Consider the following 27,811-nt stretch of genomic DNA (forward strand, 5'->3'; position numbering starts at 1 on the left):
TCAGAGTGTGCTTGGAGAACCAGCAGGGGAGGCATTATTGGGGAGCTTGATGGAAATGCTCCCCTCAGACTTGCTGAATCAAATCTTTAATTTAGCAAGATCCCCAGCGAGGCTTGTGCATATAGAAGTTAGAGAAGCATGGGGTAAACTTTTTTTGTTTTTGTTTTTACTTTGGAGGAAAATACACCTATTTTCACATCGTGGCTCTGACTCTTACTAGCTGTGTGACCTTGGCCAAGTTATAAAACCTCACTGCACCTTACTTATTTTAGTCGGAAAATGGAGATCATAATATCACCCGTCCTATGAGATTGTTGTAAGATCAAACAAGCTTATTTGTGTCAAGAACTCATATGGTAAAAGCTCAACAAACTGTCACTAGTGATAGTAAGAAAAAGATCACAAAAGTAGAAAACATTAGGCAGACAGCTTCCATCTTAAACCTCACAGTTGTTGTCACCAAACAATACTTGTATTTTTGCAGATCCAGTTTCTCTGAATACTAAAATAAAACCGGAATTTCATAAACTTCTGTAGACAGTGGTCCTTGTCAGTAGCCCAAGTGGCAGAGAGTACATGGATCTTGGGACAAGCAGCCTCTACTGCTAGGAATGTTCCATCCTCCTGGCTTGAGTTACACCTGCTCATTGTGATTCCGAATTTGAAAGGAACACAGTAGGAAGTTTCAAGACCCTGGGTAGAGGAAGGCTGTGGTAAACAGGAAGGATGAGATTAGAAGGAGTTTAGGTGAGGTAAACCCTTGTTTTACTAGTAGGGTTTAAGAATATCCAGGTCAGGTGGGCGTGGTGGCTCACACCTATAATCCTAGCACTTTGGGAAGCCGAGGTGGGCAGATCACCTGAGGTCAGGAGTTCGAGATCAATCTGGCCAACATGGCGAAACCCCGTCTCGACTAAAAGTACAGAAATTAGCCAGGCATGGTGGCACATGCCTGTAATTCCAAGTACTCACTCAGGAGTCTGAGGCAGGAGAATCACTTGAACCTGGGAGGTGGAGGTTGCTGTGAGCTGAGATCCTGCCACTGCATTCCTGCCTGGGCAACAGAGCGAGATTCCATCTCACACACACACAAAAAACCATATATATATATATTTATCTCCAGGTCAACCCCACCTAACCCTCAGCGGAGCTCCCCTCTGTTGCCTGGCTGGGTCCTGGGTTCTCTTGACACACAAGAGATTATGAGGGTGCATGGAAACGCTGCCCTCATTATCATGGCAGTGCCTGCCATGCCATCCAGAACGCCAGAACATCTCATAGGACTTAGTTTTTGGAAACGAGACTCTTGCAAACCAGTGGGAGATATGCTTCCAATGTGAGGTAAAGCAGAACTTTAATCACAACTGCAGTGTCCCACAGAATTCCAAGAGCCAAGACGGTAAAAGAATAAAAAAAAGAAAGGAAAGGGCTCAAATGAAAGACTTCAAGCTGCAGAATAAGATGAAATAAAAGGATTCAATTGAACTGTATCATATTCAGTAATGACTAATCCTAAGTATACAGGTTTTGGGGTGAAGGGATTTGTTTTATGAGTGTTTTGCAGGAAAATATTTTTTCCATCTTTGATTTTAATTAGAATAGATTTGCATTATTTTCCTTAGGTTTTATTTTAAAATATTTATTGCCACAAATTTAGAAAATAGAGGGAAAACATAAATAACAGCACATGTAAACCCAGTATTTTGTACCTTCTTTTGTTCAACAGTTATTTCTCAGGCACCTACTGGGTGCCAGCAACTGTGCTCAGTGTGGTGACCAAAACCCTGGTCAATGAGGCAGCAAGGTTCTAACCTTGTTAGAGCTTACGGTTGAGTAGCTGAAATTTTGATTTCTTTTCTGTGCCCCTAGTGAATATATGATAGCAAACAATAAAGAGCTATTTTTTGGTTTATTGTGTTCTTACTCTGTGCTGGGCCCTGTTCTCAGTGGTTTATAGCCTATTAACTCAGTTTGTTTCCCACCACTCTGAGGGGAGGCTCTGTCATTCCCACTTGACAGATTGGGAAGTGGAAGGTTAAGCAACTTGTTAAAGTTCACAAAATCTGTCATGACAGAGTCTTGATCAGAATCCCAGCAGCCTGGCTCCAGAACGTGCCCTATTAATCAACGAACTGTACTGCCTCTCATAATACGTGTCAAATTGAGATGATACTTTATAATTTCAATTCTTGCTTTTCTATTGAACATTACACAGTAACATCCTCCTATAATACCTATAAACCCCCAAAAGATGTAGAATTTTAGTTTATTCATTTGTCTGATAGGATCATAACGAAATAAGACTCTGTAAAGCTGTGTAATTTAGACATAGGAAACATTTGGATTGTAGTGGTATGTAGTGGGAACAAATGGTCTTCTGAATCAGGAAGAGGTGAGTTAGAGTATGCCGGTGTACCTCCTTACTCACTGTGTGACCTTGGGCAAGTTTCTGAACCTTAGTTTCCTTTCCAGGCTAATATCTGCCTTCTGGACTTGTCACCAGAATTAAATGAGTCTACCTACATAAAATGCCCGGCACAGTGCCCAGCGCTTGGTAGAGGGTCTGCTAATGGTTACTGTTATTACTGGCTATTAAATACATTTTAATCTTCTTTCAGAATAGCCAGATAGCACAGTGGTTAAGAATGCACATGAAAGCCAGACTGTTGGGTTCCAGTCCTGGCTTGACTCCTTCCTAGCTCTGTGACATTAGGCAAGTTACATAAACTCCCTGTTCCTCAGTTTGCATTTCTTTAAAACTGGGTAGTTATAATACCCATGACTTAGAGTTTTTTGTGAGTGTTGAATTATTGTACATAAAGCTCTGAGAACAGTTTGGTACACACTAGGGACTGTATGAACGTTTTCTATAATTATCAATAATTATTAAATAACGTTTTCAGAAGAAGATAAGAATATTACACCTTAAAAAGCAGGTATCTTTAAATACTTCCTCGGCTACTGAAGTTTTGCTTGCTATTTGATATATCATATGTTTCATGCTTGTGACTCAGACATGGCTTATGCCAATGCTTATTGACACCTGAATTTTAAATTTGGTGATATTACTATATTTTATCTGAATGAACAGAATTTGCTGATTTGGCACTATATTTGAATGTGCATTTTTTGTTGAAAAATGACGATTCTGGAATGCCCTTCTCCCTTTCCAGATTATTCAGAGCTGGGAGAGCTTCCCCCACGATCTCCTTTAGAACCAGTTTGTGAAGATGGGCCCTTTGGCCCCCCGTCAGAGGAAAAGAAAAGGACATCTCGTGAGCTCCGAGAGCTGTGGCAAAAGGCTATTCTTCAACAGATACTGCTGCTCAGAATGGAGAAGGAAAATCAGAAGCTCCAAGGTTGGTTTGCCGTCTTGATACTGAACAGGCCTGGTCTTATCTTGGCTCTGAAGTGAATCACATCAGACATAAGCTTGCTGTCTTAAAAATATAGCAGCACGATAGTCTAATATACATACCTGTCTATATCTGTTGACTTTTTCATAGTAATATTAACACTGTTTACTTTCTGGTGATCTAATGATAGTTTCAGCAACTATATTCATTATTCCTCTATGGTCACTGTTAGTACAGTATCTAGAACTTCTGAGATAAAAATTTTAAATCTAAGCTGTAATGCGCTGAAAGGTGCTTTTTGTTTTCCCCTCTCTCCCTCTCAGTCTACTTTTTCCTCAGCCATAGTCTGTGCCTGTGTGTTAGGTGTGAACTTTTCTTGTGTAAATCATTAAAGTGCATAACTCCACTCTATGTGCTTTCTCAGTGAGTTGCGAGTAATCTGAAGCAGAAACATTAGCTGAATTCTACCTGTACTGATATCAATAGTGTCAAAATATGACATGAACTTTGAATGTTTAGATTTTGTTCTTTTCCTGTTTCCATACTGATACTGGAACCAATTAATATTATCTTCAAAGTAGCTTAAGATGCAAAGTTTACATACCTTTTGGAAAGAGCATAGGTCTTAGGGTATCTAGAGAATTAATTGCCCAGCTATGAAGTAGTGAAGATTTTGAGCAGAAAGTCTGTATAATCTCTTTGAAAGGGAAGATGTAGCAGATGATTCAGTCACCCTGCCATTGCCCCAGAACAGTTTTGGAATTGAAGTACGTTTCATTCAGCATCATCCTTGATTGCAAATTTTGGTCTTTTAAAATGACCTTGATGCTTGTATAGAGCTGAAAGTCATTAAGACACCAAATCTGAGGAGTAAGCTCCCGAGAATGTGTTGCATTCCATGAGTTTCAGTTGCATAGCTAGTGTCATAGTGGGTGGACAGACGTTCTCTGTGCATGTCCATATGATACTTGTGAGTTATGACAACACTGTGTACCAGTAACGTAGTTTCTGCAGTTGAAAAGTACGAATTCATAGAATGTAAAGAGATAGTGTCTATATCTTTTGACTGAAAACAGAAAATGAAATATAAAGGAATAAGACCTTTCGATATGAAAGTAGCCCCACAGTTGGAATAGGCTAGTAAGCTTTCCAATATGCAGTTTTAAGCTGAGAAAGATGGGTCCTCCCATCAGGGTGCTGTGGAAGGTGATAGCACACTGGGGGGTGTTTAGAGCAGGTGAGTGCTGTTCTCTTCCAATCCAGTTTTTCTGCCGCTTTTTTGTGTGTTCATGAAAGTAATTCTAAAAGCAGATGTCTAAAAGATGTTTGATAGTGATGGCATTACTACAAGAGTCATCAGTTAAATAACAGCTCGGGAGCACAGCAGTTATATTCACGTGCATCTTGGGATTTTTGTTGAAGAGGAAAAAGGCAGTTATGCTCATCACGTAGGTCATAAACTTTAATGCCAATACTGGCCAATCTTCTTGCAAAGGACAGCCCTGTAAAATCAGGGCATAGCTATAAAATGGGAATGGTGCTCACAGCTGGCTTCTTGGGAATGTGGTGAGGACAACTGTAATTGGTGAGGAGAAATCAGTATGCCACAAAAGCAGAATACATTCTGCTGTGTAAACAATGATCAGACAGACTAGAATGAACAGGCAAGAGTTTCCTAAGGTTACCTGGAACCCCTTGCCAGGTGTTGCATTAAGTTTACTGGCCCTTGCCAACATTCTTCGAATGCTTCCTCATTTCATCTGGCTTCTTGGCAGTGTTCAGTTTTTGTGGTCTTTTATTTTTACTGTTTGACTTCGTTTCTCTTCTTAGCTCTATAATGTTCAACATGTGTTTATCTCTGTGGTGAAAACACAATAAACTTGCTTAATATAATGTTGGAAGCATTAATCCATTGTATTAGTATGTATAGGACCTGGATTGCTGATAAAAAAATATCCAGCAATAAGAGCCTGATTGCTTAAAAATATTTAGTAAGTTTTGTCGGGGTGGATTAGGGGCAGGGCAGAACTTTTACATTAAATATGGATGCAAGATTTGATAAGAATCAGCCAGCGTGTACAGTAAGTCTTCACTTCATGTTACCAATAGGTTCATGGAAACTGCAAATTTAAGCAAAATGATGTGTAATGAAACAAAGGTTTCATTGATAAATATTTGTCAGTAAACCAAAAGTTTATTGATAAAAACAAGAGTTAAGTTCCTGTGGCATATTTCTGGGCACAAAAACACCCCAAACTTCTAAATAAAGACCCAAGACACTTCTAATATTAAATATTGATGTAAACGTGAGATATGTAAACATTTAAGCAAGATTAATACAAATAAGATAATTATTTACTTGGCACAGTGGCTCACTCCTATAATCCCAGCACTTTGGGAGGCCGAGGCAAGCAGATCACCTGAGGTCAGGAGTTCGAGACTAGCCTGGCCAATGTGGTGAAACCCCGTCTGTACTATAATTACAAAAAAAAGTAGCCAGGCGTGGTGGTGCACGCCTGTAATCCCAGCTACTTGGGAGGCTGAGGCAGGAGAATCTCTTGAACCCAGGAGATGAAGGTTGCAGTGAGCCAAGATGGTGCCACTGCACTCCAGCCTGGGCAACACAGTGAGACTCCATCTTAAAAAAAAAAAAAAAAAAGTAATTATTTTTCCACTTATTCCACTTCAGGGTCTCAGGTGGCCAGAACCTACCCCTACAGCTTGGGGTGCAAGGCGGGAACCAGCCCTGAACTGAATGCCATCCCATCTCGGGGTGACACACACACGCACACACACACACACACACATACACACTCAGACTGGGACCATGTAGACATACTGATTAACCTAATGTCTGCATCTTTGGGATGTGGGAGGAAACTGGAGCACTTGGAGAAAACCCACACAGATATGAAGAGGAACACAAACTCGGCACAGACAATGGCCCCGGGCTAAGAATTCGTTTTTTTCTTATCAACATTATAACAAAGCGACATTGAGCACAAAGACATTATTTGAGGACCTGCTCTACTATGTACTTAGAGAGATAGGCCTTCTATTGTGAGTTTGTTTTTTCCTCCCTTCTTAAAGGAAGGTTAAATTGCATCTGAGATAGCTCTTGAAATTGATCAGGGGTTCAAGCTGACTTGCATACTCTTTGGGAAAGAATTTAGAAGAATGTGTATGAGGAAGTTCTTCCTATGGTTAAGCCTATTTCCTGACTTGAATGGATGAATCAAATATTTTTTACTATTCTGGAAGCATTGCATCCTGGAAAGAACCACACTATGTCATCTCAGTCTACCTCACTCCATTGTAGGCACTTGGAAGCAGAAGTTGTGATTTCTCCAAAATTAGACAGCTAATTTTCAGTGGTGTTAGAACTAAAACCATTGCCTCTCTTTGAAGCCACCAGTCCTCTGCTGTCCTCCTTTGCAAAGCCATTTTTCCCTCTTTTTTTTTTCAGACAGAGTTTCGCTCTTGTTGCTTAAGCTGGAGTGCAGTGGCGCAATCTCAGCTCACTGCAACGTCTGTCTTCTGGGTTCAAGCGATTCTCCTGCCTTAGCCTCCTGAGTAGCTGGGATTACAGGCACCCACCACCATACCCAGCTAATTATTATTAATATCAGTAGTAGTAGTAGTAGTAGTAGTAGTAGTAGTAGTAGTAGTAGTAGTAGTAGTAGTAGTAGTGATGGGGTTTCACCATGTTGGCCAGGCCGGTCTTGAACTCCTGACCTCAGGTGATCCTCCCATGTTGGCCTCCCAAAGTTCTGGGATTATAGGCATGAGCCACTGCACCCAGCCCATTTTTCCATATTTTTGAATGAAGATGTAAGCAGCCTAACACAAGATTGCAACGTGTGATTCAATACAGCCATGGCTAATTCATATAACTCAGCATTTTATGCTTTACTAAGATTAAAATGATGCGATAACATTAAATTTTGAATTACAGTTGATGTTTTTTATTTAAAAAACATTTTTCTTAGTTATATAATACATGATGGTTTAAAAATCAGCTATTCAGTGCAGTTCTTCTAAAATCTCTGCAGGTGTAGGGGTCATTTAATTGCTGAGCCTCCCATCCTCTTAGCTTTCCATTCTGAGCTTTCAAGAGATGATGGCAGCTGGCAAGACAGTTTTGTCTGGGAAAGCCATTGTTAACAGAGCAGAACTGGGGATGGAGCAGCCGTAGCCCACCCTCCAGAGTAGGCACAAATCAGACCTGAACATTATCACAAAGTCCAAGTTGGCTCAGACCTTTATGTTAAATCATAATAAATATTTTAGAGAACTTTGTTGCAAATTTACATTTGATCTCAGTCCACAAGCTTATAAACCACATGGGTGTGGGGGGTCTTATTTAATATTGTGAACAGCTGGGCCCTGTATCTGAAGTTCTTGCCCTGCAGCCTGGGTGTTTGTTGTAGTTCTATACCATCTGCCTTGGTTGATAAGGCATTTTGGAGGCCACTGATTTTAGGCAGCAGTGTTGTTAGGATACTGAAACAGCAGGATGCTCATGAATTGAGCCTTTTCAGCTGAATCTTCTGGCCAGTTCTTTCTGGCTGTGTGAAGCTGTGATGACTTCAGAGCAGGATGCTCATGTTGCCTGCTGGGCTCTGTTAGGGTGGCCAGATGTGCTTGTAGCAGCCTTACTGCCAGAGGAATGTACGTTGGCCTCCAAAGCCCAGTGCTGCCGCCAGTTGCTGTGCAGCAAGGCTAGCCCCAAACCTGATTTGCTGCAAGGATTAGCTCAACTCTAGTGGCATTTGTTGTGTTTTCTCATATCCCAAATCACAGCCAAAAAAAAAAAAAACTAGGGTTGACATTTTTTAAAAATGTGAACCCTAGAGATACAGGGAATTGTTTAACAGGACCTTAGAAATGTATTCATCAGAGTATGAGGGAAAAGATTAAAGATGGTAGATGGAAAACCATAAAAGCTGAGAGGAAGGCAGCACTGGGCCTGGAGTCGCTTGGCTTCCCTCTAGCTAGTAAATAACTAGGACCAAATCACTTGATCTTCTGAACTTCAGTTTCTGTCACCATGAAATGAGAGATTGGGTCCAGGAATCAATGTAAATTGTCAATTTAACATTTCCCTTTATTGATATTATTCCCCCCTGGGTTTGATAATTTAGTTATAATTCTTCATGCAGCTTTAGGTTGAGTAAGTTTGGTAGGAAACAGTAGCTCTCTTCATATATTTGAGAGATGTCATTTGAGAGGGGTAGATTTATTCAGTTTAGCTCCAAGAAGCAGAAATGGGACCAATGGTAGAAGCTACTAAACGGAGGTTTGGCTCTAAATGAGAAAACTGTCTTTAGAGTGCCTCTCCTAGTTTAGATGAAAAAAATTGCATCGAGTTCTAACCGTGCTAGTCATCGGGAATTTTATTAATAACACATAGCTCCTGTCCTGGGATGGCTCATGGTTTGATAGGGGTAAGATGGAAAAAATTGGGCAGATGTGGGTTATGTCTTAGCAGTAGAGCCCACAGAGTACATTGGGAGTGAGGGATAAGAGAAATCACATACCTCCTAGGTTTTTAGCATTTTCCAAAACAAAGAAAATGGGTAGAGGCATGGACAGTGACTTATATTTAGATGCGTTAAGCCGGTTGTAACTTCTTGACATCTCAGCAGGATAGCAAGTAGGCAGCCATGTTGTGTAATGGAAGTTCCATAGCTGTAGCCTTTACTAATGAGCTCCGGAATGGTCTCTTCCAGCCTCCGAAAATGATTTGCTGAACAAACGCCTGAAGCTCGATTATGAAGAAATTACTCCCTGTCTTAAAGAAGTAACTACAGTGTGGGAAAAGATGCTTAGCACTCCAGGAAGATCAAAAATTAAGTTTGACATGGAAAAAATGCACTCGGCTGTTGGGCAAGGTAAGCTTCATTGGGAAGCATCTAGTCAACCTCACCCCTCATTGGTGATTGGGGAGAAATGTGGAATAAAAAAATTTTAAGTCTAATTTTAGTGGCCATCTCCCTTCTTTTCATCACATCTTCATCTATTTCTAGATACCTTACTTAATAGACATGAGTTTTACCACCTTTCATGGTTCCTCTTAATTAAAATTTCCAGAAGGCCAGGAAATGGGAAGACAGGAACACCCAAGGGCTTCATTACCTATAAACTGGATAATGATTCGATGATATACTTTGAATTATAAACTAGAAACTAATTGTATGCCTTGTCTCTGGGTATTCTAGGGAGACAACATAGTGTGTGGAGCACAGACCTCAGACAGGTGGTCTTGGGCTTAAATCTCAGCCCTGCCACTTACTTTGCAGTGTGATCTTAGACAAATGCCTCACCCTCTCTGAGCTTCAGTTTCCACAAGTGTAAGATGTGGGTGCAAACAGTGAATGTTGTGAGGAGCACACAACATGTGTCAGCTATATTGTAAGGCCTTAGAGAGCGGGCAGGATTCACTGTTTTTTCAGTGAGATCTGCCATCCCAGACTGTTACTGGTCCAAGAAGACGTAAGTACAGAACTTGAGACTTAAGTATTTGGAAATGTTTCCATGTTTCCAGCAATTTGACACAGTGATCCTAATTTAAAATGTGGACTTAACATTTTGTCCATCTGTTTTTTTTTTATTTTGTTTTTCTACTAATTTATTTTACTGTATTGTATAAAATATTAGCCTGTAGTAGATTGGAAAATTTTAAAAAAGAAAAAAAAATTGATGCTTCACAGATAGTTTGAGAACCACTATTTTGGAGCTTACCTTCAGTCATTATTAGTGTTCTAGTCAAACAATGATTCCTTTAAAAATATATGTTAATGTCTTCTGGCAAGAGTAAAAGCCTGAGTCTAATCTGATTCTGCACTACTGAGTTCTTGTTGAGCTTATCATAAATAACCAGTTGTTTTGAATAAGGGTTTCAAATATGTATAAAATGAGTTTTCCCTGACTTTATCAGTTGTATAGTGGAAAAACATTGTATATGCATTTTTTTTTTTTTTTTTTGAGATGGAGTTTCACTCTTGTTGCCCAGGCTAGAGTGCAATGGGGCGATCTTGGCTCACTGCAACCCCTGCCTGCCAGGTTCAAGCTATTCTCTGGCCTCAGCCTCCTGAGTAGCTGGGATTACAGGTGCCTGCCACCACGCCTGGCTAATTTTTTGTGTTTTTAGTAGAGATGGGTTTTCACCGTGTTGGCAAGGCTGGTCTCGAACTCCGGACCTCAGGTGATCCGCCCACCTCGGCCTCCCAAAGTGCTGGGATTACAGGTGTGAGCCACTGCGCCCGGCCTGCATATGCATTTTTCATCTCTAGGAGCATTAATGGAACAAAGCAGTGTTTTCTACTATAGTCTTTTAGGCATTTTTAACCTTTTCTGAATTTTGACGTCGATTTTAGTAATCATGGGTAGCTATTGTTCGTTACACCTTTTCCTTTTCTATGGATAAGGAAACTTGGGCTTAGAGCAGTTGAGTAGTGGCTCAGGGCCACAGAGCTGGGTTCACACCACTGTACTGCACTGCCTCCTGTTGAACAGGATCTCCAGGTGCTTTTCTCAGAACATGCATGCAGTGGTGAAGACTGAAGCTCTGGATCGACAGCAGCTTTCAATGTGACTTTGGCAGGTACCCTCTTTCTGGGCTCTTGCCTCCTTGCTGATAGAATGAGAGACTTTCACCGAGCAGAGGATCTTGGAGCTCTCTTCCAGTTCTAGTGTTCCTTGCACCTGTACTTGTTTCTTGAGGTTTACCTTTACACCAAATGACCCCAAATTGCTGTTTTGAAAAGGAAGAAGCAGAGAAAAGAATGAGTCTGTTCTTCCCCCATTCACAGTTGCCTAGATGATCGCCTTCAGGTGTCTTTGCTTCTGCGAGAGGCAGATTGCCTGGGTCTGTGACAGCTATTCCAAATATTTGAGCTTCTTAGAAGCCTGGCACCTGAATATTTGTTTTTCACTGGGCATATTATGTGGGGGCTAATAGAAATACTCTAGGAATCTGGACCCTGGGTAGTGAAAGTTGGGCACAGATGATTGAGCATTCTGTATACTGGAGTGAGCTAAGGCTGACCTGCAATTTCCTTATGTATTGCCTGACTTTGCCACATCACTTTTTACTGCAGAAGCTCTAACCATAAAGGGGGCTTTGTCAGTCAGGTGGTTTTAACACAGTAAGATTTAACAACTCCAAACAAATGACGGCGGTCTATTTTGTGGCTCAGAATAAAATGTGAATCTAAAATTGGAATCACATCTTTGACCTTTGAAGTAGAGGCCAACTCAGCTCAGAGACCTTGAAAGAGAGGACAGTTGTTTGGATTAAGAGGCCTTTCCTCATAGTGACATAAAAGACCCTGAAGTGATGGAAATAAAGGAATTTATAAAATTTTCCCAGTTAAAATTGGATAAGGGGCCAGGATTAAGGTATCGATTTAGGAGAAGATAACATAATCCCATGACATTATAGATAATTCAGTTTAGTTCACGCCAGAATGATTTCTCTAAAGATAACTGGATAGAACCTTATAAGCTAGAATGTATTTTTTAGGAATGGGATTGCAGAGTGGCTGCCTGAGCTGCTGATAGGAAGGGCCAGATGCAAACTCTGCTTGCCTTTGACCCAGCAATGCCATTTATAGAAACTTACTCTAGAAACTAATCAGCCAAAAGTGTACTGCAGTAAGAAGAATGCTTATTGTGGCATTGTTTAATAGTCAAAACAAAACGAAAAACCCAACCATGTGACTATCTCATGTCATATTCCTTAAAAAAGACACCGTAAGTAGATCTGTATTTACTGATGTAAAAGATGGCTGAGATGAGTTGTTAAATGAAGAGAGTACAGTATGGTCTCCGGTACAGTTGATATTTCCATGTGTGTATACGTGGAAAAACACCCATGATGCAGGTATCCAGGTTATAGGCAGGATGACCATAGAGCCCAGTTCACCTGGCATAGCCCTGGTTTATGACTCCTGTCCTGGCAAAATTATTAATAGCCTTCCTCCTCTTCACTTTCAAAAGCTTCCTGCTTTGGATGGTAAAGATATGCTCATTCTAGTTATGGGTAGTTTTTCACTTTCTTCTTTATACCTCTTGCATTTCAGAGGTTTTTTTTGCCCCACTTTTAAACAGTGTATATTGTTTCTTAAGTGAGTAAGAAGCTATTTTCATGGGGGATGGAGGAACGGCCTCCTGCCCACCCAGACCCTGCCTGCAAGCCCTAGGTGGGCTCCACTGCCAGGTTTCTCTTGGGTTAGGAGTAGGCAGCACCACGGTGGAGGAGGTGTTCCAGACCATTCTTAGCAAAAACATTGGGTCTAACCTACATGATCCTGTGCTTTAAATTACAGAATCTAAGCTTACTCCTGAATACCACAATATCTGGTACTGTCCAGTGACACAGCCAATATTCTTTTCTTCCAAAAAATAAAGGTCTGATAAGACAATGGGAATGATTTAGTAATAGGAAATTGGACATTTCATAACTTGGGAAAATTTCCCAGTTTGAGAAAAAGTGTTTTGTGAAAAAAAGCCCCACTATAAATCACTTATCATGCTGACTGTTTTCTAGCCCACATTTACTTCTCGTCAGCGTTTGAAGTATTTGTGGGTAGGGTGTGCGTGTGTGTATGGTCCCAGGATCTATCTATGAGCTGGAATAGCAGAGAGGGAGACAAGAAATAGAGTAAGAGTAGAAAGCAGATATCAGGGTATATTTTTTTCCTGTTCCTACCATAACAAGTTACTACAGAAATGGTGACTAAAACAACAGAAATTCTTCTCTCAGTGTTCTGGAGGCCATAGCTCCAAAACCATGCTGTCAGCCTGTCTGCACTTGGCCTCCTCCAGCTTCCTAGACTTGTGGCCACGGCACTCCAGCCTCTGCCTCCTTGGTCACATTGATTCCCTTTCTCATCTCCTCCTCTGCGTGTCTGTTATAAGGATGCTTGTCACTGGATATAGGGCCCACCTGGATAATCCAGGATGCTCTCCTCCTCCCAACGTCCTTATTTAATTCTGTCTGCAAAGAAGGTAACATTCACAAGAAGCGCCAGGTATTAGGAAGTGAACACATCTTTTTTGAGGGGCCACCATTCAACTCACTCTACAGGGTCATTATATTAATGCTGAGATAAAATTATAGAATGTATAGGATGTGGTCATGGTTGACAGGGGCCCTGTATTTCTTCTACAGGGCAACTTTAAAAAAAAAAAAAAAAACTGATATTTGAAAGGGAAAGAAGAAAGTACTTACTACACAGTAAGTATTTCTAAGAGGTGGCCCAGTGAGACTTTTGAATCTGTTAATAAAATGATTACTATTTGGTTCAAATCCACAGATAGTTATTTTATCATTCTTTGCAAGATAGGAACACAAAATATTTTTTCTCTAGTCCCCATTTGAGTAGCAGCCTTATTTGACGTTTCTGACATGGAGAACACCAAGAGAAAATGGCAGTCAGCATTCCTGGGCTGTCACTCACTGGCCTAATGACCTGGGGCAAGGGACCTGTTCTCCCTGCCTCTCTTTTCTTTACCATGAGGATAATCATGTTTCCCTTAGAAGGTGATGAGGATGATATGGACCAATATACATAATGTGCGTGGAATGGTGATGGTGGACAATGGCCTCGCAATAAGTGCTATCTGCTGCTGCTACCTTGCCAGAGGAGAAACTTCTTCCAAAGGTGGCCAGAGACGGAAACCAGAGAAACCATCCTCCTGGGCAGGCTGTTTGAGTGGCAGGTCAGGGTACAAAGCGGCCACTTTTTTTCCTGGATGGGAAGAAAGATCAGTGCCTAACTCGGAGGCTTCCTTTCTCCCAAGAGACGAGAAAGACTTGGCGTTTTATTCTTCAGTCTTCTTGCTCTCCCCATTTCTACCTTTTTGGCCTTGTCATAGCTGAGTAATGAGCTAAAGAATTTTGGTTCAAAACTGTCACCTTTTAAAATTAAGTTTGCCCTAAATAACATCCTTGACTTTAAGAGAACTTTTTAAAGTTTTAGACATTTTCAATCACTATGAGTATTCAAATTAATCACATATAAAGCATTAGGTAGAGGCTCTTGGACATTTTCTGCTTTTAGAGCTTTGTTGGATGCTCACATGGCAACGTCTATGCAGTCACTTCCTACCCAGCCTCTAGGCCCTTCTTGCAGCTTATCTTGCAGAAAGAAGCCTCGTCAGAATTCCAGAATCTCAGCTATGATTAGCTTACTCCACCTCAACTCAGAAACATGCATGGTTCCCTGGGGCTACCAAACACGGGGCAGGTTTCTTGCCATCAATTTTGTCTCTGACAATAACCCTTCCAGCCTTCTTGCCAGCTGCTCTCTTCCACGTGCACCCTTGTGCCTGAGGCAAACTGAATCACTCTCAGTTCCTTCTCTCTGGTTGCACTTTTCTCTTCCTTTTCCCTCGTCCTTAAGGCTTGGTTCAAATTGATTGCTCAGTTGGAAATGAGCAAACGATTGCAAGGACAGAAAACCAAACACCGCATGTTCTCACTCATAGGTGGGAATTGAACAATGAGAACACCTGGACACAGGGAAGGGAACGGCACACACCGGGGCCTGTCGTGGGGTGGGGGAGGGGAGAGGGATAGCATTAGGAGATATACCTAATGTAAATGACGAGTTAATGGGTGCAGCACACCAACATGGCACATGTATACATATGTAACAAACCTGCATGTTGTGCACGTGTACCCTAGAACTTAAAGTATAATTAAAAAAAAAAAAATGAGCCAGCTTATCTTTCATCTGAGCTCTACTTCCTTTTGTTTCTCTCTTGTTTCTGAGATCACATCTTACATGACAGTTTTTCATACTTGGCCTTATTTCCCTAGAATGTCATTAATTGGCACCAGGTTGGAGCTCAGGTCATATTCTTTATTCCTTGCAGAGTCCGACAGGGTCAGAACATGATAACACATTTGAGAAGTGAGAAGAAAGGAGGAAGGGGCCAGGGAAGTGGGGGGAGAATAGGGGGTGGAAGTAGGGGAAGAAGCAAATAGTTGCCTCCCTTCTGTTCCTATGCTGTTAATTAATAATGAAACCAGTGGCCAGGCACGATGGCTTATCCCTGTAATCCCAGGACTTTGGAGGCTGAGGCAGGAGTATCGCTTGAGCAGTCAGGAGTTTGAGACAAGCCTGGATAGCATAGTGAGACCCTGTCTCTACAAAAATAAAAAATTAGCCAGGCATGGTGGTGGGCACCTATGATTTCAGCTACTCAGGAGCTGGGGTGGGAGGATCATTTGAGCCCAGGAGGTTGAGGCTGCATGAGATGTGAGTGTGCCTCTGCACTCCAGCTTGGATGACAAAGCCAGACTCTGTCTCAAAAAAAAAAAGGGGGGGAACGTGAATTTGGATAAATGGAACATGAAACACAATTCATTTTTATTATTAAGTTGTATTCGGTGCATAAATTATCTCCGTATCTTCTCCCCCTTTTAAAGGTGTGCCACGTCATCACCGAGGTGAAATCTGGAAATTTCTAGCTGAGCAATTCCACCTTAAACACCAGTTTCCCAGCAAACAGCAACCAAAGGATGTGCCATACAAAGAACTCTTAAAGCAGTTGACTTCCCAGCAGCATGCGATTCTTATTGACCTTGGTAAGTCTGTGCCATCGATTGGAGATGACAATGGAAGTTTCACTCACATGAAAAATCTGAAGAGAGTGTCCAAGTTATTTATTGACCTGCCTTTAGGTTTAGCAATCAAAATTTACTACTGAGACTTTTAATTTAAAAAGCCCTAGGGTAATCACAGGTGTCGTCTTCAAGCATATGAAAATCTCTGTATTTTCACTGGGTAGCTTGTTAACTTTGCTTGGCATGAAGGGAGGGTGTTCATTAAAGCTGCAGTCATAATTGTGGTTCAGTCCAGTAACTCAAATATTGATAGGAGTTTTTATAGCCAACTGAAGGAACATCCTGGAAAACGTATGGATGTTCAGAACCGAGGCTTGGTTTAATTACAGGAGCCACTCCCTCGTTTTTACTGCTTACAAACAGAATTCATCAGAAAAATCGTAGAAAGCAGTTTGTGTGTGTGCCTTAGATGATTTTATTTTGGAAACTGGGTGGCACCTTGTCTCTTGAATAATTTATAAAATGTGAAGATGGGAACAATGTACAATCAGCCCTCCAGGTCTATGGGTTCTGAATGTGGGGACTCAACCAACCTCAGATGGAAAGTATTTGGGGAAAAACATCAATGAAAACTAAACAATAATATAGATTTTAAAATATAGTAACTGTCTATGTAGGATTTACGTTGTATTAGGTGTTATAAGTAATCTAGAGATGATTTAAAGTGTGTGGGAGGATGTGGCCGGAGCGGCGACTCACACCTATAATCCCAGCACTTTGGGAGGCCGAGGCAGGCGGATCACGATGTCAGGAGAGCGAGAGCATCCTGGCTAACACGGTGAAACCCTGTCTCTACTAAAAATAAAAAAAAATTAGCCAGGCGTGGTGGCAGGCACCTGTGGTCCCAGCTATTCGGGAGGCTGAGGCAGGAGAATGGCGTGAACCTGGGAGGCGGAGCTTGCAGTGAGCCGAGATCATGCCACTGCACTCCAGCCTGGGTGACAGAGCAAGACTCCGTCTCAAAAAAAGAAATGTGTATGGGAGGATGTGCACAGGTTATATGCAAACATGACACCATCTTATAGAAGGGCCTTGAGCACCATGGATTTTGGTATCTGGGGACTCCTACAACCTATCCCCCGTGGATGCCAAGGGATGACTGTATTGGATAGATTTTCAGTTGCCTCTGTGAAGAACTTGTTGAACTGGCATGTGATTATGATGCACAGAGAGCCCTCCTGACTTGTCAGTGGCCATGCACAGGGTCAGGTGGCAATGTGGTCCTTTTTGCCTGCTACCTGTCACCCAGGCTGCTATTTCTGCTGGTGGTGAGCTGGCTCGATGTGGCGGGAGTTTGGCCCTGCTGCATGTGGCCCTGCTTCCAGAATACCTGTTCTGGTTGCAGCTGCTGCTGCTGAAGGCTCCACAGAGCACTCAGTGCTTTGGGGCCCTGCAGTGGCTGCATCAGGCAGTGTGAAGTCCTTTCCTCTCAAGCCACGTAGGTAGCCTTAAATGTTAATTTCATAACCCTTAAGGTTATTCTTTAGCTTAAATGTCATCTCTGAGAAACTGTCCCTGATTGTGGTCTCCTCTCCCACCTCAAGACTGGATGAGGTGTCCTGCTAAGCCCCCTGTAGCACCCCACACTCTCCCCATGGTGCGTATCACATTTTTCATCATCACCGTTATCTGTTTATTATCATCACTGCTGGTGCCTAACTTCACCTTGGGCCAAATGTTGTGCAAAGGGACTTAAACTCCTTTCTTTAATCCTTACAACATGATCAGGTATATGTTGTTCTGTTTCTCTTTAGAGTTGAGAAAATAAAAACAGAGAGGTTATGTAACTTGCTGAAAGTGACACAGCCAATTTGCCACTAATCAGTGTGACTTTGGAAACTGTACTTTTTTTCAACTTTTATTTTAGATTCCAGGAGTGTGTGTGCAGGTTTCTTACAAAGGTGTATTGTATGATGCTTAGGATTGGAGTATGATTGAACTTGTCACCCAGGAACCAAGCATAGTACCCAACAGGTAGTTTTTCAACCTTTGCCCCTCCCTCCCTCCCTTCCTCCCTGTCTAGGAGTGCCTGGTGTCGGTTCTCATCTTTATGTCCGTGTGTACCCAGTGTTCAGCTCTTACTTCTAAGTGAGAACATGTGATGCTTGCTTTCTGTTTCTGCATTAGTGTGCTTAGGATAATGGCCTCCAGCTGCATCCATGTTCCTTGCTGCAAAGGACGTTATTTTATCCCTTTTTATGGCTGCAGAGTACTCCATGGTGTCTATCACATTTTCTTTGTCCGGTTCACTGTTGATGGGCACCTGGGTTGATTCCATGTCTTTGCAATTGTGAATAGTGCTGCTGTGATGAACGCGTGAGTACATGTATCTTTTTGGTAGGATGATTTATTTTGCTTTGAGTATGAACTCAGTAATGGTATTGAAGGGTCAAATGGTAATTCAACTCTTAGCGGAACCTATTCTTCTTACTCCACCTCGCCGACCTGTCCTTAGTATACAGCAGTGACTTTTTACTGCCTTTCTCCCTTGTAGGATGCAGCCCTCTGCGGACTGGGCTGGGGCTGTTTGGCCATTATACTCTTGGCTCCTAGGACAGTGGCTGTCATACAGCAGATGTTCAAAGAATCTCTTTAAGATTCAGAGTATGAGACACTGCACTAGCCCCGCCATCTCATGGGCCCTCACAACAGGCCTGGGAAGGTGGCCTGCACCCTCTCTAAGAAATGAAGAAACTGAGGTCACATGTTGACCATGATTACAAAGTCAACTGAGGGGAGGTGGCAGCAACTGAACCCACTGTCACTGTGTTTCCCTGGGACCCTCTGAGCCCAGGAGCCCCGTGTTGCTGTGCAATGGCAGGCCAAGGCAATGGCTTGGTGGAGCTGGGGCCCATTTGGCCCACTGACCCTGATGAAAGCAGTTTTGTGAATTAGCATTAGCTGCATTTGCTGACATGGTGAGTAACAGGAAATGCCATCATGTTCCTATCATGTGAAACAAAATGAGAAATAGGTTCAGGGTAGGAGGCTGAAAGGGAGGGAGTACAGACAGCCCTGCTCCCCACACTTGCTCACAGGCTGGGAGGAGGAACGGGAAGGTGTTTCCCCTCCTGGATTCAGTTGCCTTCTTCTCTTCATTCCCCTGCAGTATCCCCTCATTCTTCCACGCGCACAATCAGCCCCTGCTTCTTGTTGCTCGGATGTCGTCACTTTTCTGCAGAAGGAAAAGAAGAGTCCAGATCAGCACAAGGGCCTCGGCGTGACTGTGCGCTTCCAGGGCACTGTGTGTGCCTGAGCGCCACCACGGTCTCCCCTGCAGGGCTCGGGAGCCTTCCCTGAGCTGGCGTGAGGTCTGTGGGAGACCGGGATTTGGCCTTTCCCGTCCACTGGCAGGGCTGACTGCATCCAAGTCCTGTCCACCCCTGTCTCTCCCCACCCTCTCCCCTCTCCCCCTGCTGCCCCTGTCCCTGACAGTCTCTTCCCTACTCTTTTCCTTCCTCGCCTGGCCTCCAGTTTGGATGCTATCCACATACTTCCCGAGGGCCTAAGAGGAACTCCGTGTGCAGCAATACATTTCCCAGGTCACCTCTGTGTGTCTCTGCAGGCTGTTTCCAGGGACCCCCCGGGGTCCGTCTCCTCTCCCCACTGGAACGGGGAAACTGGGGTTGGCCCAGACCCGGCAGTGGAGTCCCAGGTGCCCTCCCTGCCCAGCTGAGTCCACCCGAGGCCTCCCTCAGAAGCTTCTCCAGACTCTACCCGTTACCTCCCCCTCTCCTCTCACCCAAGGTTGCGCTGTGGCCAAGTCGGTTGTTTAGTCTACACTTTCTGTTTAGTCTGCACCATGGCTACCTCAAGGCCCAGTGAAGGTGTGTAGTACAGAGCAAAATCAAATCCGTATTTCAGTTTTCCTTAAAAAGGGACTTTCGTATTCTGGCCAGAAGAACAGAATGGTTGGTTGGATATATTTTGAATTTTCGTGGGTTTTTGTTTTCCTGCCTCTTGCTATACTTTCTGAAATTGGCTTTTAGTCTAAACAGGTTGTTTGTTTTGTTTTGTTTTGACAATGTATTTTCCTCCAAAGAGTAAGAATAATAGGCCTCATGGCTGGGTAGCGTTCCATAGTGTGTGAAATATTTTCTCAACCTTTGTCAGATCTCATCTTTACACACCCTGTGTCATTGGGCACGTGCCGTTATTTCCAGCTTAGAGGGGATGAATGAGCCCTTGAGAGCTTGAGTTTTCTGTCCACAAGTTACTTCGTGACTGAGCCCTAGAGAGCTTGAGTTCTCTGCCCACATTGCGAGTTACTCAGTGCCAGAAGGAGTTCTGGAACCCAGGTCTCCTCAGTCTCCATACCACGTCCCTTCTAGGGCACCATGCTGCTTCTGTGTTTCTTGGCTCTGCCCACTCCATCCCAACACAACTCTCCCCACCCCTGCTTTGGTGGAATCCTGTTCCTTTGGGGTAGATCACACCAGCCAGAGGCAACTGCTCTCAGCTTAGCAGATGATACTCATCACGTTATTCTTGAAGCCTTGGGTCAAGCGCCTGCCCCACCCATCTGCATCCATTTGTCCAGCCCTTAGACAATTGCCACTTTTTTCTTCTCTAATTCTCTGACTCCCTATCCTGGGTAGACAACACAGACTGCCCAGCATCCTGCCTTCTGTCTGGGACTCGCACTGTCATCCTGACCACACTGGGGGCTGACAGTGACACTGGGAAATTCCTGGGGGACCCCCTTCAGGCTTCACATCATCTGCTCCCTCCCTAGCATCCCAGCCTAGAACACTTTCCAGCCATCAGCTGCATTCCCCAGTAAGACGTGCAGCCTCTCCCATGATAGGAGAGCTTCAGCCGAAAGAACACTAACAGGCCCAGAAACCCAGGAGCTCCATTAGATCAGAAAGCGGAAGCAAGAATGCACCTAATCTCCCCCACATCAATGGCTGTAGTTTTATTAATCTGCATATTATAGGTCAGTAAGGGGGTGGCACAGTTTATAATCCCTGCAGGAGTCTGATGATCTTTTGGTGACCAGAAGTGCCATTTTTTGGTGGGCTTCTAGAGATCCTCCATCAGGGAGACCAGACATGTTTTGGCATGCCTGTGCTGCCGTGAGAGGCTAAGCGTGTGTCCAGACCACACGTGTGGGTCACGGGTCCAGCAACAGAGCTATCATATTGATTGTTTGCTTCGACTAAATGTATACAGCCTGCCTGGTATCCAGGAGAAAATAAACTATAATCCAATTTTTTAGAATCCATAAAAGATGAGAAGTAGGAGAACCTTTAGAATGCACAAAAGATGAGAAGTAGGAGAACAGTTGGATTTTTTAGAATCCATAAAAGATGAGAAATAGGAGAACCTCCAAAAGGAAGGAATCAGCTGAGAGTGTTGAAGATGACCAAGTACAAACGGGCAGAGGGGAGTGCTTCCCCTTTTCCTCTCCCAGGCGGTGGGCTGCCTCACTCGGCCTGGACACACAGCAGCATGGTGCACTTTGAGGGGCAGATGGAGCTGCTCATTACTAGCTCATTACTAGCAGGTGCTGGCAGGGACCACTGTGTTCTCTTCCATCTTTAAGTTGAAGTCCTGTGTGAGAAACGAAAAACTTGCATGGCAAAAGACAGCAAGGGACCTAGAATGTAACATTCAGCAGTCTTGTTATGTCACGTACCTGTCTGTCCAGTTGAGGACATTGCTCTATGAAGGTCAGTTGAACAACCACAGTTCAGGAGCCCAATGAATTCTTGCGCCACCAGCCACACACATTATTCCGAAGAGTGAGCCATTGTCTCTGATCTTATCAGGAACACATCGTGGGATCATATTTATTTGGTCATTCTAAATATACCCTTTAAGTCTAATGTGAGATAACTAAATGTGGGTGATAAAAGAAAAGAATAAAGTGGGGTATGATTTCCTTTCATGGAGGTCTGGAATCTTCCCGCCTCCTTCAAGTCAGTCGGTGGTGCTGGCAAATGTTTAATAAGCAGCTCCTCTCACCCCTCAGAGGAAGCCCTTGGTGTTCAGTGTGTGCAGATTTCCATTGTGCAACTACTCCCCCCATCCCCAATTTTAAGCTACCAACTCGATGTCACTGGTCATAGAGTTGGGCTCACAGAGCCGGTGGGAGCTCATTCAAGGGCTTCCCCCAAACAATCTGCTCCTAAAAGAACTCTCCCTTAATCTCCTAACTCTGCCATTCAGGGTGATCCCCTGCACTCTGGGAAGCACACATTCTAGTGGGAAGACTGACACTGGGCACCTGATAACCACGTGACTTAAAAATCTGAGGGTAACAAAGGGTGTTTATTATCTTCAGTATCTCATTTCAAATTCTGCTCAGAGCTAAATGCAACAATGTGAGATGATGTTAGTATCCCAGATCTTCATCCAGGAAGGAATCTTAGAGATCATTAGGTTGTAGGGTTTCTCTTCTGCAGAGGAGTTAGAGGGTCAGTGTCAGATTGCTGGTTTGCCAGTACCACTCCCTGGAGAAAAGAGCAAAAGAAAGAAACTTGTCAGTCAACTGTGCAGAGCCACCATGAGACTGACTAGCTTTGTGAGTGGCCCCGTGTTTGCTGCAAGAGACCTCTGGCCTTTTGTAGCAGCTGCCGCATGGTAAACAGAGCCGAGATATCAGGGGTCTCGCTGAAAATGCAGTCAGATGGGCTCTGAAAAGAGTAAGGCAGGACACTCTGAGATGGGGTGGGGTTTCTCACAGCACCGTACAGGGACCACCTGCAAGATCTCTTGAGGGATTTGTGAAAAACACATTCCTGAGGTCACCGTCCTTGACCTGCTGCTTATTGAGAATTTCTGATGCCTAGGATGTGCAGGTTTAAGAAGCCCCCAGATGATCCTGATAGGATTGCTGCCTGAAAATTGCTGGGTGAAGGCTCTTCCACCTCCAAGTGATAAAGAAGGAAAAGATTCATCCTGGAAGAACATCCCTTAGATGAACAAAATTCCGTAGGAACACTTAGTTTGTAGAGTACTTCATGAAAAGAAAGTATTAGGTTATTTAGAAGTATGTTTGAATTGTGGATCATCTTACAGGCCTTTCTGGCATATTTCTCCACTTAGATTCACAAGACACATCGAATGTCTTTCTAATATTAATAAAGAGGTTTTTTAACGCTCATGTTTGACCCTCTCCACTTAACTATCCCATTCTTATTTTGTATATGAAGGTAGTCTGCTTTACAGGAAAATGTAAAGGACCTGCACTTCTCTGCTTTGTGGTAAGTTGTAAAATGCAGTTTAAAGAGGCAGGCCCTATATCCTGAAGCATTTATAGGAAGGATTGCATAGTTTTACCTGGCTTCCCTCGAGGTTGGCAGAAATTAGCTTTCCTTGAGCTGGCATCTTCCCGAGCTAGCGTGCTTCTCCTATGGGGTGTGCGGCCTTCTGTCCTGTCTTCTTGAGGCAGAGCTTCAATCTAGAATCTGTTCACAAACTGTGAACAAATGCAACAAACAGCAAACAGTCTTTTGCTCATAGTTAAGGTGCCTTGAGTTGGGTGCGAGGGGCTGTTCTCAGGGGTGCTCTGCCCACGGCTCTGGCCCACTGCTGCAGGTGAACATCATATGGGTGGTCTTTGTGGAATGCCATCAGTGCTAGCTTAGTAATTCCTAAATGGGAGCTGGAGGGCTGCAGTGCTCAACACTGGATTATATGAATGTGGATTGTCCAGGAAATGCTTTTGATCCCACTCATCCACTCTCTACTCACGTGACCCACCTCTCCCTCTTTACTTGGTGTTTACTCATGAATGTGGGTGAGTTGTCGTGTTAGCCTAGAATAGCCGTTCCCAAACTTTGATGGAAGGATGCCATTCACTTTGAAAATTATTGAGTAGCCCAGAGAGCTTTTGTTTCCATGGATAATTCCCATCAATATTTACCAAATTCACAATTAATTAAAACTGAGATTAGTATTTATTTGATTCTTGTTTAGTTTTACATAGCAATAATAAACTTGTACATATAAAAAATTATAAAAAATGACTGTTTTCCAAAATAAAATTGGTTAGAAGTGTGACATTGTTTTTACATTTAAAAAATCTCTTTAATGTCTGATTTAATAGAATCTGCTGAATTTTATTTGCTTCATTCATTCGGTTGTGCTTGTTATTTGAAGCATATAAACAAAAAGCTGACCTTGCACAGATCTATAGTTGGTAAAGTAGGGGGAGGACCTCATGGACCCCCAAAAGCATCTCAGAGACCTCCAGGGGTCTTCAGACTGACCAAACATTTAGAAGTATTGACCTGGAAGAATGTAAAACAGGAAAACAGTGTCTCCCCCAATAGAATTTGGTGTAAAACATGGACTGTGTTACAAAGTCAGATGGTTGCAGTTGTCCTGCTTAACCGCTAGTCAGGAGCTGAAGGCCAGAGACTCACGGCTGTTCCCCAGCCTGGTAGTGAACTCAGAGGCCTGTCTTGCTGTATGGTGGGACAGGAAATTGCATTTGGGAGTCTCATAGAACACACTGGAAGATGTGTTTTAGCTTGGCCAGGTGCGTGCAGGACAGGTTTTCTGCATGAAGAAAATCAATGACAGTTTCTGAAACTGCACCCTGGAAGCCTTGACCAGTTTGGGTAATAACAAGAGATTTGAAAGTGTGGGGTGTACAGGTGTTTTGCTGAATCTAGGTGGTAGTGGTGATTATTATTATTTGGAATTCAGCTTTCAGTTCTACCTGTCTGTGAGTTCCAAATTTTGTGAAAATTAGTTGCTTAGACAAAACTTTGCCTCTGGAAGGCTGTCAGAAAGCGAGATTTCCGGCTTATGTGCAATGTTATAGTTTAGTAACAGCTCTGCAGAGTTGTTCCTTTACCTTAAATGTAACTTATTTTGCATTTGTGCTACAGAACTGTCACAAGTGTGCCCTTTTGTCCTCTTGTTTGGAAACTGGGTTTTTATAATGTGTGTGGTGTATCTGAAGATTATTGCCCATTATTGAACACCATTCATAGCAACCATTTGCCTTAGGCATTGTACATGTACTCTCCACTCTGCAAACTATGTGTTCTGCCCCTTTTTAAAAAGAGGAAGCTAAGGTTCAGAGAAGCTAGGTAGTCCATTCTGAGCTTCATGTGCCAGAGGCCATTTTGTACTTACTTCAAATGCCATTGAAATAAATGCACATCAGAGAGTTGTTCTTAGCATAAGGGGTACTACTACATGTAACTTTTTACTAGTGAAATGGATGATGTTCAAGAGCTTTGGTTGATGAGAAAGGCGTCCAAACCCTGGCAACGGGGACTCTGGAGCAGAACTTGAGGCCAGTGCCTGTCGGGCCTGGGTCCCCACACTCCATCTGTGTGACCTGACTATGGGTGGCCTGCTCTGCCATTAGATTGCCATGGTGCCCTCCTTTGGTTGAACCTTTCTTAAGAAGTGCTTGTTGGAGGCCTGAGTGCAGAGCCTGTGAGAAGGCCTTTGTGGTTCCTGTTGCCTGTCAGCTTGCTGGTAAAGGTCATAGGTTTGGCAGAATTTGGCCCAAGGTTTGCTTTCTCATAACATACCACGCGGTAGCAAGGTTGGGAGGAAGGTGGCTGTAGCTATTTCTGGAAGCTGCTTAGGGAGCTGCCTCCCCCTAAATTGGTACATAATTTGCAGGGCCTATTGCAAGATGAAAATGCAGAACCCCTTCTTGAAAGATTATTAGGAATTTCAAGACAGAGACAACAGAGCATGAGGCCTTGTGCGAGGTCCTTCTAAGCACAGAGCCAGTGTGACTGCACAGAACACACACCCATGAAGCCAGCTCTGCCCCCACCATCTGACCACTCTTTAGCGGCCAGTTAGCATAGGTCACTCCCCAGCCTGCTAGGCCCACATCCTTAGGGATGTTGTGAGGCTTAAATAAGAAATAGCCACTTTGGGTATATACCCAAAGGATTATAAATCATGCTGCTATAAAGACACATGCACACGTATGTTTATTGCGGCACTATTCACAATAGCAAAGACTTGGAATCAACCCAAATGTCCATCTGTGACAGACTGGATTAAGAAAATGTGGCACATATACACCATGGAATACTATGCAGCCATAAAAAAGGATGAGTTTGTGTCCTTTGTAGGGACATGGATGCAGCTGGAAACCATTCTTAGCAAACTATCGCAAGAAGAGAAAACCAAACACCGCATGTTCACTCATAGGTGGGAACTGACCAATGAGATCTCTTGGACTCGGGAAGGGGAACATCACACACCGGTGCCTATCATGGGGAGAGGGGAGGGGGAAGGGGATTGCATGTTGCGCGGAGCTTATACTCTGGCATTGCCTAAATGACGACGTTGATGGGTGGGCTGACGAGTTTGATGGCTGCCCCAGCACACCAATATGGCGCACAAGGTATACATATGCTAACAGACCTGCACGTTATGCCCCCACTACCCTAGAACTTAAAGTATAATAATAATAAAATTAAAAAAAAAAAAAAGAAATAGCCACTTTACAAGCAGGGTCAATTAGTGTGGGCTCTGGTTTCTGTGTGAGGTAGTTTGCTAACATGAGAGGGTATCTGATTAGCTAAAATGATAACACTGACAGATTAAATTCAAAATAACTAAATCTTCCCTGTGTTCCTTTATGCCACATGACTCCTGCATGTTCTGCTACCAGCACCTATTTGATACCAGAGGGGAGGGGGTCCATTCAGGATGGGACAGGAGCATCAGCAAAAATGCAGAGGTGGGGACGTGCTCCATTCTTCTTGGAAACCAAGCTGGCAAGGGTAATGGAATGAAAGAGATCGTGGATATTTTTGAGACTATGAGGAAATCACTACACTGGTGGTGCCCAGTACAGAAGCCATATGTGGCTGTTAAGCACTTGAGATGTGGCTGCTCCAAATTGAGACGTGCTGTCCATGTAAAGAACACACTGAATTTCAAAGACTTGCCATGAAAAAAGAATGCATAACGTCTCGGTGTTTTTATATTGATTATGTTGACGTGATAATATTTCGTATATGTTGGGTTTAACAAAATATCTAATTAAAATTAACTTCACCTGTTACTTTCTAATGTGGCTGCTGGAAACTGTTACATCCTGCATGGGGTTCACATTCCAGTTCAGTTGCATGTGCTGCTACCAATTGTTCTACTTACACACACACACACACACACACACACACACACTTCTGCACACAACCCAGAGGGGTCAGAGACCCCAGGAGCCCCGGCTTCTAGTGCCTAGGCTAAGCCTTGGAGTAGAAGATAAAGCTGGGAGGGTGGGTGAGGAGGTGAGTGCACAGAGCTCCAGGCTAACAGAGTAGAGCATTTGTTCTTTGAGCACTGGGGAGCTATGGATTGTTTACTAGCAGCAAGGTGACTTGTGCAGGGTATATCAGGGAAATTTGTTGGGGGAAGAGGTAGAGGAGGCAGGAAGTGAATCCAGAATGAGAAATCAGGACAGTGGTTAGGGGACTGTTGCCTTCCTCTTGAATCAAGTTCAGATAACACATCTGGACTGATGAAACTCTTAGGAAGCTGAGGAAGAGCCCATGAAAGTATGTTCCTCCCTGTGCTGAGACCAAGTGGTTGTAATGAACAATTAACATGTGACCCAGATGCACCTTTTGCCTTGGCTGATCCAAGCAGGTTCATAATTCTTGCCTGGGCCCACGCTTGGCCCTGGCTACCAGCTGCCTGGCTCCAGACCTTTCTTCTCTTAATCGTTTCAAGTACTTCTGTGCTCCCTGGAAACAGGCACTCCCATCAGTCACGTTCCAGAGGATGGGGAAGAGGAACTTGACAAGTATCAGCTACAAAAGCCTCCTGGACAAAAGAAGTCCTTTAAGACCTATTTGAATACCAGTTTTTTGTG

At 43.4% G+C, this 27,811-nt stretch overlaps 1 protein-coding gene and 1 long non-coding RNA gene across 11 annotated transcripts in view; one reads left to right on the forward strand and one right to left on the reverse strand.

Annotated features, from left to right (window-relative positions):
- The window catches only part of TBC1D1 (TBC1 domain family member 1), a 255,452-nt gene that overhangs the window by 203,032 nt on the left and 24,609 nt on the right, over window positions 1-27,811 (forward strand). For 9 of the 10 annotated variants that reach the window (XM_017883753.1, XM_017883747.1, XM_017883746.1 and 6 more), the window contains 3 exons: window positions 3,174-3,359; window positions 9,089-9,250; window positions 15,799-15,957. In XM_017883753.1, the coding sequence (XP_017739242.1) occupies window positions 3,174-3,359; window positions 9,089-9,250; window positions 15,799-15,957 (507 nt within the window). Of the gene's footprint in view, window positions 1-3,173; window positions 3,360-9,088; window positions 9,251-15,798; window positions 15,958-22,628; window positions 23,208-27,811 lie in introns of those variants that run through there. The other variant, XM_017883757.1, reaches the window with a different exon arrangement.
- LOC108536747 (uncharacterized) lies at window positions 18,290-23,629 on the reverse strand. The gene is made up of 3 exons (XR_001887613.1): window positions 23,284-23,629; window positions 21,638-22,454; window positions 18,290-19,171 (listed from the first exon to the last, which is right to left on the reverse strand). It is a non-coding gene; the product is annotated as an uncharacterized LOC108536747 (long non-coding RNA).

The sequence above is a fragment of the Rhinopithecus bieti genome, unplaced genomic scaffold (genome assembly GCF_001698545.2).
Source record: "Rhinopithecus bieti isolate Rb0 unplaced genomic scaffold, ASM169854v2 scaffold_13349, whole genome shotgun sequence".
In the NCBI taxonomy this organism is placed as follows: domain Eukaryota; kingdom Metazoa; phylum Chordata; class Mammalia; order Primates; family Cercopithecidae; genus Rhinopithecus; species Rhinopithecus bieti.